Below are 13642 nucleotides of genomic sequence, written 5' to 3' on the forward strand. Positions count from 1 at the left end.
AACTGGGTTGTGCATAACAGCCATGGATCATCGTTTTTTTTTTCTTTCTTTCTTTTTTGTCCACAATCACCTGCTCATCTGGCATCATTAACATCATAACGAACAGCATACCAATACAAGAACAGAAGGTAAACCAGCTCTGCTCAACCTCACAAATCCCATCGTACAGAGAGGCACTTTCACTGGTCCTGTTGGTGAAAGGGATAAAGGCACTAGCAACTAATGTCAGGAATCTCTGTACTATGAGGTGAAATTTTGGTATTGATTCCAAACCAATGTGTACTAAAATTTGACGTGGGAATGGAAGCGTGACTAATGGTGTGTTAACATTTCTTGTTCAGAGAACATCCATGCACTGCACTATTGATGTAATACTGTAATTGGTGCTTATTATGCTTATATGCATTTTGATAGTGTTTATTCAGTTTCTTTGACTACTTTTAAATTAGAAACTCTGCATCCTCAGGGTGGGTTTGGCTATATTTGATCGCAATTCAGAAACATCCAGAATCTGACTTCTTTAGTTTCCTTGACAAAAGGGCACTGCAGAGTGCCTGAATTGCAACAAGCTGTATACTCATGTCATGCATTAAATAGGATACAAAAGTATCTCAGTCGACAGACTATAATGCAGATTACTTTTTTCATGCTATGATCTCATTTATGTACTGTTCCCTAAAGATTTAACATTCAATTTCTATACTTCTAAATGCTCAGCATCTCAAATTAAAAACTCATCCAGTGCACTCAGTATGAAAACGGGTGAGAAGGGGTGGATGGAAGTATCCAAAAGAACATCCTTTCCATTATGTGAGATATGTCTCGTGCATGCCGTTATCAAAATGGAAAGTCTGTAATCATGCTAGAGTGAAGCTCACTTTATCATTGTGCTGTGCTGCATCTAAAGGGCATGGCATTGAATCACTTGGTGATATCACATTTACAGCATCTGCTGGAAAACAGCAGCATTGCAGATGTCCGTGAAGCATGTAGATCACCATCTGTTTACATCCAAACAAGAGAGATCAGTCTTCCTCCTATAAGGTGCTTTGCTGAATAGTAGATCCTTCGTAGGGAGAGAGGAGACGAGATGGGGGGTGGGGAGGGGGTGAAGGTTCACCAAACTTCTTGGCGCTTACCACTTGGCTGCAGATGCTTGCATGTCTCTGCAGACTTTTTCTGATGCATTGTGCAACTTGCTGAAATGTTATCTGTACTCCATGCATAAGATTTTAATAACCACGCCGTCAACTGATAAGACAGTGTGTGCTCTGCGTCCTCCAGGGAGCCGTATGGATGCATAATAATTGATGATTTATTTTTTGATGTACCAATATATTTGTAGGATCATGGGAATTAATTATTCTATCTACCTGTCATATACTCTAAGAGCTTTGCTTATTCTGTGTCCTTTCTATATAGCTGAGCATAGATGTAGGCCTAATGCCATAGAGTGTTTTGGGGAGGTAAATGAAGCATTCCTTACTGATGGTCTACTCCACATATCACAGTCCCATAGAGATCCCAAGGTCCTAACTTGTGTCTAAACATCTGTAAGGAGCTTGCTTTTATTTACACAGTTTTGGTTGGCTATAGTGCAATTGCCAGTTCTCAGGTTTGCCTCCCTAAAGTTGTCGATGCTGTTGTTTATGTCTCCATCAATCTCCATGTACTCTGACTTGCTGACGGTGGATGAACTACGGCGGCTGGAGTTGGTTTCAGAGGGGATGTTGGGGTTGCTAACGTTGAGCAGTTGGGCCTGCTCTTCACCCTCGGTCTCCCTGTGGTAGAAGTAATTGAAGTTGGACACAATGACAGGCACTGGGAGCGCAATTGTCAACACTCCGGCGATGGCGCACAGAGATCCTACAATCTTGCCCCCAATAGTGACCGGGACCATGTCCCCATAGCCCACAGTTGTCATAGACACAACAGCCCACCAAAATGCATCTGGGATGCTGCCAAAGTAGGATCCTTGCTCCTCTGCCTCAGCAAAGTAGACAGCGCTGGAGAACAAGATGACTCCAATGAACAGAAAGAAAATCAGCAATCCGAGCTCTCGCATGCTGGCCTTGAGGGTCTGCCCCAAAATCTGAAGTCCTTTGGAGTGTCGTGACAGCTTGAAAATCCGAAACACCCTGACCAGACGGATCACCCTGAGTATGGCCAGAGACGTTGCCTGTTCTCCCACTCCCTCATTTTCTGGGTCTTCAGCCAGCTCAGTACCAAGTGTAATGAAGTAAGGGATGATGGCCACGATGTCAATCGTGTTCATCATGTTCTTGAAGAAGGCCGGTTTGCTTGGGCACGCCAGAAAACGCACTATCAACTCAAAGGAGAACCAGATTATACAGAGCGTCTCAATGACAAAGAAGGGGTCAGTGAGGATATTTGGCTTGTAATATATAGTACTGTTCCCAACTGTCACCATGTGACCTACTGGGTCCTCTTTCAGCTGTGGTAAAGTCTCTAAACAAAATATGACAATTGAAATAAGGATTACCATCACAGACACTATGGCAATCCCTCTCGCAGTGCCTGAGCTTTCGGGATGCTCAAAGAGGAGCCAAATCTGACGCTGGAACTCCTTCTCAGGTAAAGGACGTTCTTCCTCCCTAATGAAACCCTCATCCTCACGAAACTTCTCCATGGCTTCCACTCCAAGCTCGTAAAATTTGATTTCTTCTGAGAACATATCCAAGGGGACATTCACTGGTCTTCTCAGCCGACCCCCAGACTGGTAGTAATAGAGGATGGCATCAAAGCTGGGACGGTTTCTATCAAAGAAGTACTCGTTTCTCAGAGGGTCAAAGTACCGCATCCGTTTTTTGGGGTTGCCCAGCAACGTTTCTGGAAACTGGGAGAGAGTTTTCAACTGTGTCTCAAACCGGAGACCAGCTATGTTGATGACCACCCGCTCGCAGCATTCATGGTCATTGTGGTCTGGGGGGTAGGTGTCCTGAGGGTGGCCAGGGACAGCAGAGGTCTCGTCCATGTTGTCTCCAGCTACCACGGTCATTTTTGGAGGAGGAGGAGGAGGAAGAGGTAGAGGAGGAGTTGGTTTGGGATGTTGGTTAGTCTGACTAAGCAGGCATTCAGCTTCAGGGTAAATTTTCCTCTCCTCAGCTTCCCACACCCCTTAGATTGTTGGAGACGTCCCCGGATACGAGAGGGCTGGTTGGCTGCTTTGCCTCAGTGCGGCTCCACTGCGGTTCTCGCTGACTTGACCATTGCTGCTCTCCGGTGCATCTGCTGCTGTTGTTACTGATGCTTCTGTCACCCAGAGAGAGAGAGAGAGAGAGAGAGAGAGAGAGAGAGAGAGAGAGAGAGAGAGAGAGAGGAGGAGAAGGAGGAGGAGGAAATAATGGGATCAAACAGCCAAGATATTTGCTGGCTCAGCATTTTCTGCAGCTTATTTATTTATTTACTCTCAGGCTGCAATTAGAGTTGATCAGTTATCCAATAGTAAAGGTTAACGTTTACCTTAATGCGGAATTTCTAAAACATTTTTTTTGAAAAAAATAGGAAAGTATCATCTCTCTGTGGTACACCTTAGTGAGTTTATGACAATCTTCTTTCATTACATGGTATTTTCTACATTCTAACATTGATATTCTTATTGGTAATACTCCATGGGTAATTTAAGCAAACTGTTTTTCTGTCACACTTATATATTTCTGTTGAGATTTTTACTTTAGTGTAACGCAGAAACGCTGCGGTTCTGAGCCTTAAAGGTGCATGGCAGCGATCCATCCTACGCCACTCTAACCAGCCTGAATGATGATGTGACGCATAATTTGATAGGCTACTGATAATAAACCATCTGATGTTCCTACATGAATGCAGCCTACCGGCTTATTGCGGGGCAAAATGCTTCTGTGAAACAGAAAAACACTGTGGTTGTCTAGAATCTTCATCAACATCAGTAGGTCTAAAACAGAAAAAAGAAAAACGATATTTATTGTATAAGTCAGCAGTTCCGAGGCTTACCGTGGGCTGATTCTTGAAAGGTCTTGAATGCGTCTTATCCTCGAGTAAAATCATCCAACAGCAGGTCACCAGAGGATGTCATGTGGCAACTTTACAATGCACCTACCAAAAAAAGAAAAAACAGCAAGAAAAAAAAAGCCTAGATCCCAAGTAAGCTCATCGCCATCCCAACTGTGTCCGCCACGAAGTGCCCTCAAAGGGGGTCTAAACGCCTTTAGGCGGCGAACCAAGATGAGGTACAGCAAGATGAAATTCGGGTGAGTGTGGTAATGATAGCCTGAGATGGAAAAGACAGAAAGGCAAAGCTGTAGCGTCGGTAGTTGCTTGCGCGGAGGCACGGTGGCGTGAAGAGCTTACAGTATACCGCAGGAGAAGATCTTGCGCTGCATTTCGGGGGGGGAGATACAGTAAGGGGCAATAAGCGAGCCCCTGGCATTTCCAGACATCACTGCATCAGCAGGAATCTGCTGCTTTTTGCGAGTAAGACAAGATGACGGACAGGATGTGTTTGAGCGCGGCTCGGAGCGCAGCATAAAAACAAAACGGACAGTTGAGAGACAATTAAGTGCAGCAGCGAGGTCCAAAATGTTTTCCCCACAATGTCAAGCAAGTTTCGCTGTGCATTTTACATGCGAGTGCGGGAGAGGTGAGGGAAAAAGAGAGGGGAGGGAGAGCAGCAGGAGAAGGAGGAGGTGGAGGAGGAGGAGGGGTTGGATGGTTTCGACGCAATGCAGACCGGCTCTACTAAAGCACGCCGCCAGAAGTTCTTCATACACCACAAAAACAGGAGCGCCTGTGTGCCAGCACTGGTGCAATCAGACTGCAAAGAAGGACAGCTGGTAACAAAACCTCTAAATCTACACTGTGTAACATCTGAGGTGACCTATCATCAAACTGGTAGGAGATGAAGCCGCCTTTTCAGCCCGTCACTCCAGGATTCAAGGATGTCAAGGGCCTTGGTTGGATGTGTCAGTGGCTGAGCCTGTGAGACCAAATCTGGGTTTGGGATTCTCGTCTTTTCACAAGTCAGCAATGAGAAATACAACCGCCAACAATGAGTTTGCATCCTTCGTCGTTATGAAACAGCATCACATGCAGGGGGAGGTTGCATCCCGGATGTGGACGCCTCACACCCAGTATCTGACACTTTATGACCCTGACTAAGTTAAGGGTGGGGGGAGGGGGTGTCAGGACCACGGACAGCGCAGGTGGACTGATTCGGCTCAGAAAACTACAAAACTACTAATCCCCCCTCCACCAGAATTTATTCACCTCTTTGCAATAATAAGACTTTGTTCACTGCTGACTTTGAGGGTTGGTGTGCGTGTCTGCATGCAAAAACACTGAAGGGCAGAGCTGAAGTGACTTAAAGCAACTTGTCTTCCGACTTTCTCAAAACAGACATTCAGCACAAAACGAATTCATCAGCGCTCTGGGTAATTTGTTAAAATCTTCCTCCAGCCAAATAAATCTCCCTGCATTTGTCACTATGACATTTTATTAAGTTAATTGGTTTTGTGGGAAGACAACCGAGTGTCTGGTTTTGTGCTTTTAGTCCATCATTCAGTACCAAACGCGATAAAGTGGACGGAACTAATTAATGAGAAGAGACTGAGACATTTCATTTTGAAAATATATAATAACTTGCCGTTTGTCTTCTGTGAGTCTGATCTGTATTATACTGGGAGTAAAAGAAAATAACGAGTGGTGTATTTTCGGATTCATAATTTATTTATAAAAAAGGATTAAGTTAAGTTCACATACATGTTTAAATTAGAAAAATAAATATTTTATTACATCCATAATTCACAATGAGTTCATGTCATGCAGACATTGCATCGTAATGTTCTGGGTTATGTTGTTTACAGCGAGCTGCAATGCAATCTGAATGTTTGTAACAACACGGAAGTTGCGGTTTCAACTTTGCGTAATAAGCTGCATAAGAAAGGGGAAAATTCAGAATTACAAAAATGCAGTATACACAAGGCATTTGTACAAAGAAAGCGTGGTCAATTATAAAGCCTACACAAGAGAATGTTGATTTTTCCTTTTCTACTGGTGATACACACAATGTCCAATAAGGCTGGGTGAACATTTTCCCAAACGAATAACCGTGAGAGAATGATCCAATGTTTTTTTGCAGAAGAAGACAATTCCACTCGTGCATTTTGTTGCGACTCTGAGGGGGGAAACAAGCTTCACTTTAATCGTCTGCCTCCTGCAAGTAAGCAGAAAACAAGACTTACTGTGTTAACATGAGGAGGTAAGAGAAAGCAGTCAGGCTTCTGGTGAGCTTAGTTAACCATCACAAGCGTCCGGATGCATACTCCAGTCAAAGAGCATGATCTCGATGGCTTATGTCCCAAATCAGTCAAGGCCAGCTGCAACAGCGCAAAGACACTCGAGCTACACTATTAATTTTGCACATAGTGGCGCGTGAGCTGAGGTGTATGCAGGAGTCTTTACCATCCACAGTGTGGCGCTCAGAACTCGCTCCTTCTGCCCATTCTGATCAGATTCAAATGGAAGCAGGCAGAGAAAAATGTTTTTCTCTTATCTCTCATAGTTATGGAAACTCATTTTCAGAATGGTGAGAGGTGTTATTTTTAGAAAACAACCCCATTATGGTGAACTAAAACTGTCCTGTGGTTACGAGACGCTCATCTTTTAATTATGGAATACTGATATCGTTAACGTGTAAACTCTTGTAGCCCGAGGGATGGAGCTTCGGTTAAACCAGCAATTTTCCACTCCACACACACGCAGGCAAACAAGCTGTTAGAGCTGCTATTAGAGGTGGGAGGAAGGTCACAAGCTGTACGCGTCTTTTGCTAAGTTATTTAAAATAAGAGCTTCATCGTGCGTCCGGCTAAACACACTGCAGTTCGTGGCGCACTCCAGAGACATACACAAGGCCTCTACAAACCCAGAACAAACCCAGACGGTCTCTGTGACAGACAAATTCGTGTCATTTCTCAGTGCAAACCCGCCGAGCCGGTTGTCCGGCGCGTCGTGAGCGCTTTGACGCACTGCTGAGCTCTCCACCTCAGCCCTACTAAAAGTGTTGGTTCTTTAGGAAAAGGATTCGCGATTTTCTAAACAACACAAAGTCAAACATTTGGTTCGTGCTACTCAGTTCCCTGTGCGTAAACACCACTTGAGTGCTTAAGATACTAGAATACATCTCCGCATTTATTTTTCTTTGCTTATTGCAATTTCCTCTCATATATTTAGAGGTTTGTGATCATGTGGCCCAGTTAATGCATATTCTACTAGTTCACCCCAGCAGTCCCCATGTGTTTTCATGAGATGGTTCCCAAGTGTGACACGTTAATGCACAGTTCCCCACTTAAGTGACTTTAGTTTTCTCCCATAGCTCCCACATGAGAGAGTAAAAAAAAGAAGTTGCAGCAGTGGGAGGAATGATTTTATCTTCTGAACTAAATCATGCCAATCCTCAGCTTTGTGAGAGTTATAGACCTCAGGAACATGTGAGCCTGGGAAACCCTGTAGACAGTGTGCGTAAAACGGCTGCAGCGTCTGACGTGAAGGAGCCTAATCTGTATGTCCGCTGGAAGACAACTCACCAGAATTAAAAACCGCCCTCCAACGGTGCGTTTTATACATCTGTCAGTTTCCCTGTATACGTTTCCACTGGCTGTGCTTTTGGGTGCGTCAGAGTTTCCATGTCGTCACTTTCCTGATAGGATTCAGTTATGGAGAGTGATGGGTTACTTTTGGTTGAATCACATTCACCAAAGGAGGGCTGCTGCTGCTGCGGCTGTCCGCAAGTCACGTGTACATACTGAACATTTTCCTCCTCCTCGTTTTCTCTGTGGTAGAAATAATTGAAATTTGACACTATAACAGGGACAGGTAAAGCTATAGTTAGCACTCCGGCGATGGCGCACAAAGATCCAACGAATTTCCCCCCAATGGTGGAGGGACACATGTCTCCGTATCCAACTGTGGTCATTGTCACCACAGCCCACCAAAACGCATCAGGTATACTTGCAAATCCAGAATCGGGGTCTTCTGCTTCTGCAAAATAAACAGAACTGGAGAATAAAACAACGCCAATAATCAGGAAGAATATGAGCAGGCCCAGCTCCCTGAGGCTTGCGTGGAGCGTCTGGCCGAGAATCTGGAGACCCTTGGAGTGTCTGGAAAGTTTAAAAATCCTAAAAACACGCACCAGACGGATGACCCTCAGTATGGCCAAAGACGCAGCCTGCTGACTGCTGCCCTGATGCTCTGCAAGATCAAGGCCGAGGGTGATAAAATAAGGCGCTATAGCCACAACATCGATCAAGTTCATGATGTTTTTGAAGAAAGCTGGTTTACTGGGACAGGAGAGAAATCTCATGGTGAACTCAAAAGAGAACCACACAATGCAAAGCGTCTCCACCATGAAAAACGGATCTGTGAACGGACTGGGCGTTTTGCCTTGAGCACTTCCATTGACGTGGTTGTCTTCCACCGCGGGGACTTCTCTGAACTCGGGTAAAGTCTCCAAGCAGAATATAATAATGGAGATTAAGATAACCATGACTGATACGATGGCAATCATCCGTGCGGGTCCGGAACTCTCTGGATACTCAAACAGGAGCCAAAACTGGCGCTGAAACTCGTTATTAGGCATCGGTCGTTCCTCTTCCCTCGCCAAGCCCTCATCGTCTCGGAAAAGCTCAATGACCTCTTCCTCAATTTCATAAAACCTTATTTCTTCCAGGAAAATATCCACAGGGACGCTTACGGGCCTCCGAAGCCGTCCTCCTGACTGGTAATAATAGAGGATTGCGTCAAAGCTCGGCCTGTTCCTGTCAAAGAAGTATTCGTTTCTCAGCGGGTCAAAAAAACGCATCCTTTTACGCGGATCTCCCAAAAGCGTGGCCGGGAAGCGGGAGAGGGTCTTTAACTGCGTCTCAAAACGCAGGCCCGAGATGTTGATGATCACCCTCTCGCTGCATTCCTGGTCCGCTGGTTCCAGGTCAGCAGCATCTTGCAACAGAGGAGTCACAACCACAGTCTCGTCGTGGTTCTCCTGGGACACCACAGTCATCTTTTTTACCCCTCCGAGGGTAAATCCGTCACTCACCCCCTCGGTGCCTTCCTCTTGCCCTTTTGCCCGTGCGTCCTCCAAACTCTCTTTCTCATGCAGCCGCCGCAGTTTCAGGAAAAGTCCCCCTTACACTCACCAAATCCCAGCAGTTGTATTTGTTGAAATCCAAAATCGTTGAGCTGTTGTTGATTTACACAGTCTTTTTTTGTCAGATTAGTGCCTCTGAACTGTCAGCTTTCAATGGTGCAGACAGATCCCCTCTTGCATAAGCTACAGCCTACCCATGGCTATCATATTCACACCATTTTAAACTCCAAAGCCCTCCCCAAGTTGGAAGACCAGATGACACTTGCTGCTGCTGCCGCTGTCCCTCTCACACTCACTCACTTGACTGTAGCAGTGCAGTGGTTTATAAGTAAACACGCATCCTTACAAAGTTAATCTTTCAATTGCAAGTCAGTATTTTATTTATTTATTTATTTTTTAATATATCTCACATCAAAGTCCTCCTCAGTGTTGTTTTGTTGACAGCGGGGTCCAAGAAGGTTTCCAGATCCCCAGTTGACTCAGAAAAGGAGTCTCTCACCCTGCAGGTCCCTCATTCATGAAATCATGGGGCTATTCTTGTCACAAGGGGAACCTCCAGGACCCAGCTCGTGTCTACAGTTATAGAAACCAGGAGTGCAGATGAAGGTGACAAATAGATCCAGCTTGTTGAGTGTAGTGAGTTTGTTTTTTTTTCTGCAGCTACATATTAAATCTGTCTTGGAATAACTGAACTTAAAACAACCTGATGCCTTGGAGCACAGAGCCTCGTGTAACCAGAGGTCCTCCTGGGCCCAGCCAGTGGAAACTGCTGGCTTGACTGACACCTGAGCAGCCAGAGAGGAGAGCATCTTCAGGAAGCCACAGCCAAAATAATACTGACTGTTCAGAGCACGGGAAGGGCTCGGTTGTAGGGGAGACAGTGGAGGGATGTGGATAGTTTTAAACAGCACAGCACTGATGGAGAAGGGGTGAGCTAACAGTCATTTGATCAGTTTCAGGTATGAGCATTTCCTTCCTGGCCTCACATGTGAAATTTCATAGCTGTGTGATGATGTCTGCCATTTTTACTCCCAACATACTGATTTAAATGTACACTCAACAAAAATATCAACAGTTTGTCTTTGCATCCCTTTTTTCACATGTTGAATTAAAAGATTTAAGACTTTTTATCCATACTAAAGACCTATTTATCTTAGATTCTAAGCACAAATTTGTTAAAATTTGTGTTAGTGAGCACTTCTTTTATACCCTCCTTCCGCCTGACAGGTGTGACATATGAAGATGCTTAAAAAACATGGGGCTACAGTGGCCTTCACATGACTTGGGTTACAGATGAGCATTTTTTAGTCACAAATGCCCCAAAGAACAAAAATGGGAGGTGAGCATTTGTCCACTTGAGTCCTTTACAGCGAACAACTGCAGTCAGGTCAAGACCCTGGTGGGGACGACAAGCACTCAGATGAGCTTCATTGAGATGGTCTCTGAAAGCTTGTGCAGATTTTAATGCATCAGCCGTCTGGGCGGCTGGTCACAGAGAATCATGCAGGTGAAGAAGCTGGATGTGGAGCTTCTTGGCTGGTGTGGTTACATGTGGTCAGCGGCTGTGAAGCCAACTGGACGTACGGTCAAATATTCTGAAATGACATTAAGAGACGGCATATGGTAGTGAAATGAACATGCAGTTCACAAGCACATGAAGCAGCCTCAGGGGCGGCCTCCCAGTGGACACGGCCAGATGCCCAACTGGGACCAAATTCGACCCCCCTGAGATCAACAGAAGTCAGTTTGACAACAGAAGACATCAAAAACAACAAAGACTATAATATATACTGAATATACACGGTATATTCTCTATCCTACTTCTTCATCGGTTCTTTTATCCAACACAAGTTTGACATCTGCTTTCTTTCATGTTAGAGCTCAATAATTCTGCTACTGAATGCTAAAAAGTTTAAAAGATGTGGCCTGGTGGGACAGAGTTAAGTTATATGTGCACTGCAGCATTGCGATCTATTTATAGATCCTTTTTCTTCCACTTTCACTGCCTTCATAAAGTTGTGTCAGTTATGTCAGTTGCTGCAGCTGTGGACACAGGAGCATGACAACAATAGCACAGGGGTGCTAATCAGCGGTATTAAAACTGGGACGGTTTGCATTATTAGGTGAACGCAGGAAGCCTTTGGTGGGTGTAACATCACAAAACCATCACAGACCTTTAAATCAGAGGGTTTTTTGCAGTCAGGTTAATAAGCAGGGGTTCTTTTTTATGGCCTTTCCATTACTGAAAAAAGGCTTGGATTTCAGAGTCAAATGTCAGTGTCAGGACACGGTGCCACCTGCTGTTAATGTGTTAGCATTCACCAAAGGACTGTCTGGGTCACGCCAAGGTGTTAGGCCTCCACTATATCCAAGGAAACAAACAATAACAAACAAGCTGAGGAATGGAAACGTGACTCTTATGAATCAGTCGGACGTTTTTACAGTCAGACTAATTCAAGCTTCATCGATCTGTCAACATCTGCAGCGAACTCCCCGTCACTTTACAAAATACATCAGCGTTATTTTCCTCTTATCTTTGTGGAATCAAAAATATTATTTGAGCATCTTATTCACATTATATTTTGACTACTGAATCGCTGTATAATAACACATACGGAGCACCCTGGTGGGTCGATACGTTTTGATATGCAGACAGATACGCACACACTTAAGAGTGACTGCATGTAAAGAGACGCAGCCTGAGAGAGACATGTCGTAAAGTTTGCAGGTTACAAGAATGCTGACAGCGAGGAACCTCCCATCGTTATAAATGGCTCGACCTACGAATGCAGGAGACACCCCCCCTCCCCCCCACACCCACACCCCCATGGTAACAGGATACTGTTGAAAACATCTGCTTTCTCATCACTCTGCAGAAAAAAAAAATCTTTTTCATTGAGAAAAACAGTGATCTTGACTGACATTTATACTGTTCTAATTGAACAAATGTGACTGTATGGTGATAAATTACATTTCTAAAAAAAAAATCACAACAGCATGATGTAAAAAAATTTTGGTAATGTCAATAAATATGATGCCAGTGTTACAAATAATAATAATCCTCAAATGCACCTCGTCAGCGATGCTCAGATATTCTGATTTAAAAGGAGCGGATGTTTATTAGCATTTTTCATTAATGGCAGTTCATCTTCTGAAGGTTGTCTTTGTCTAAATATAGACAGAAGGAGGTTACTTACTAATTCGTTACAACTGTGAGGTAACCACAGTAGCAACTTGTGTCAGTGACTCCCCTTGGCTTTCCTCCTCCTGAACTCCAGGCCAAGTATTTACAAAGTGTGTGTGTGTATGTGTGTGTATTTCTGTAAGTGTGTATCCGGCGCCGCTATTAGTACGATTGGTGAATGAACACATGTGCATATCATGTTTGTGTGAGTGTGTTATAAACTGAAGGAGTTTTTAGAAGGTCAGCCGTGCTAGTCAACAGCTCCTTTGAATTACATCGTTCCAGTTCCAGCTACTCCCCTCGAAACGAAATAGGGGCCATTCGACCCAGTCTGACGTACGCTCTGTAGGGCTGGTGATGACAGCGTCTCACAGACTGGAATGAGTCTATAAAGGTAGAGCTATATCTGGGAGGCCTCTGATTCAACCTGCTTTACCTATAGACTTTTTAAAACAAAGGATGACTAGTAATTATTCCAAACAGCACATTACTGAATGTAAAACTTAGACATGAATGGAAAGAAATCTCATTAAGCAATAGCTTTCAGCTACGTACCATGAGGCAATATAAATGTGTCTACCACCAGACATTATACGGTGGTAACAATCACTTAAATATCAAGGCAGATGGCCGCCCACATTGAGTTGGGGTCTGCTCCGAGGTTTCTGCCTTCTAAAGGGAAGGTTTTCCTCACCAGTGTCGCCAAGTGCTTGCTCATGAGGGTTTTGTTGGGTCTCTCTGTACCAAAAATCAAATTAAAGAGTTTGCTCTAGACCTGCTCTAATTGGAAAGTGTCATAAGACAACTTTTGTTGCGATTAGGCGTTATTTATATTAATAAATTGAACTGAATTGAATTGAATATCTCTAGTTGTACTAAAATTCTCCAGTGTTTCTGTCTCAAATCACTGCGCATGACTGCTTTACAGCAACACTCTGATTGCGTTGATTCATCAGGAATTCATAAACCCGGATTTGACAGAAACAGACATTTTTAATACATATCCACAAAGAATTTCTTAATAGATTTTTCTAAGAAATAACTCCATGATGATACAAATATAGAATATAAAATCACATATACTCTGATTGAGGTTTTTAATCCATCATCCTTCCCCATACTTAAACCTGTGCAAAATCTGACCAATAAATTAGTGTTTCCAAACATCATATACATATAACCATAATTTCAGCAGACTCGCATGTTTTGAAACATAGTAAGTGAAATGTCGTCAAAGTAGTGATTAAGTAATCTAGACATCTAAAAAACATTATTAACTTTTCCACCAAATTCGGCCCAGTTCTAACATAGGCACTACA

The 13642-nt window shown here is 43.9% G+C and overlaps 2 protein-coding genes across 2 annotated transcripts; both read right to left on the reverse strand.

Moving 5' to 3' along the window:
- Positions 1 to 521: 521 nt before the first annotated feature.
- On the reverse strand, positions 522 to 4890 carry kcna1a (potassium voltage-gated channel, shaker-related subfamily, member 1a). Its single transcript, XM_046395048.1, has 2 exons — positions 3991 to 4890; positions 522 to 3273 (listed from the first exon to the last, which is right to left on the reverse strand). The coding sequence occupies exon 2, from the start codon at positions 3017 to 3019 to the stop codon at positions 1544 to 1546; it is 1476 nt and encodes a 491-aa protein (XP_046251004.1). The 5' UTR covers positions 3020 to 3273; positions 3991 to 4890; the 3' UTR covers positions 522 to 1543.
- Positions 4891 to 5711: 821 nt separating this feature from the next.
- LOC124062348 (shaker-related potassium channel tsha2-like) lies at positions 5712 to 9493 on the reverse strand. Its single transcript, XM_046395049.1, has 2 exons — positions 7578 to 9493; positions 5712 to 6208 (listed from the first exon to the last, which is right to left on the reverse strand). The coding sequence occupies exon 1, from the start codon at positions 9050 to 9052 to the stop codon at positions 7610 to 7612; it is 1443 nt and encodes a 480-aa protein (XP_046251005.1). The 5' UTR covers positions 9053 to 9493; the 3' UTR covers positions 5712 to 6208; positions 7578 to 7609.
- Between the last annotated feature and the right edge of the window lie 4149 nt (positions 9494 to 13642).

Source organism: Scatophagus argus, chromosome 7 (genome assembly GCF_020382885.2).
Source record: "Scatophagus argus isolate fScaArg1 chromosome 7, fScaArg1.pri, whole genome shotgun sequence".
Classification (NCBI taxonomy): Eukaryota; Metazoa; Chordata; class Actinopteri; family Scatophagidae; genus Scatophagus; species Scatophagus argus.

Coding starts and splice junctions, on each gene's coding strand:
- LOC124062348 (XM_046395049.1), bottom strand. CDS start 9,052: ATGACTGTGGTGTCCCAGGAGAACCACGACGAGACTGTGGTTGTGACT.
- kcna1a (XM_046395048.1), bottom strand. CDS start 3,019: ATGACCGTGGTAGCTGGAGACAACATGGACGAGACCTCTGCTGTCCCT.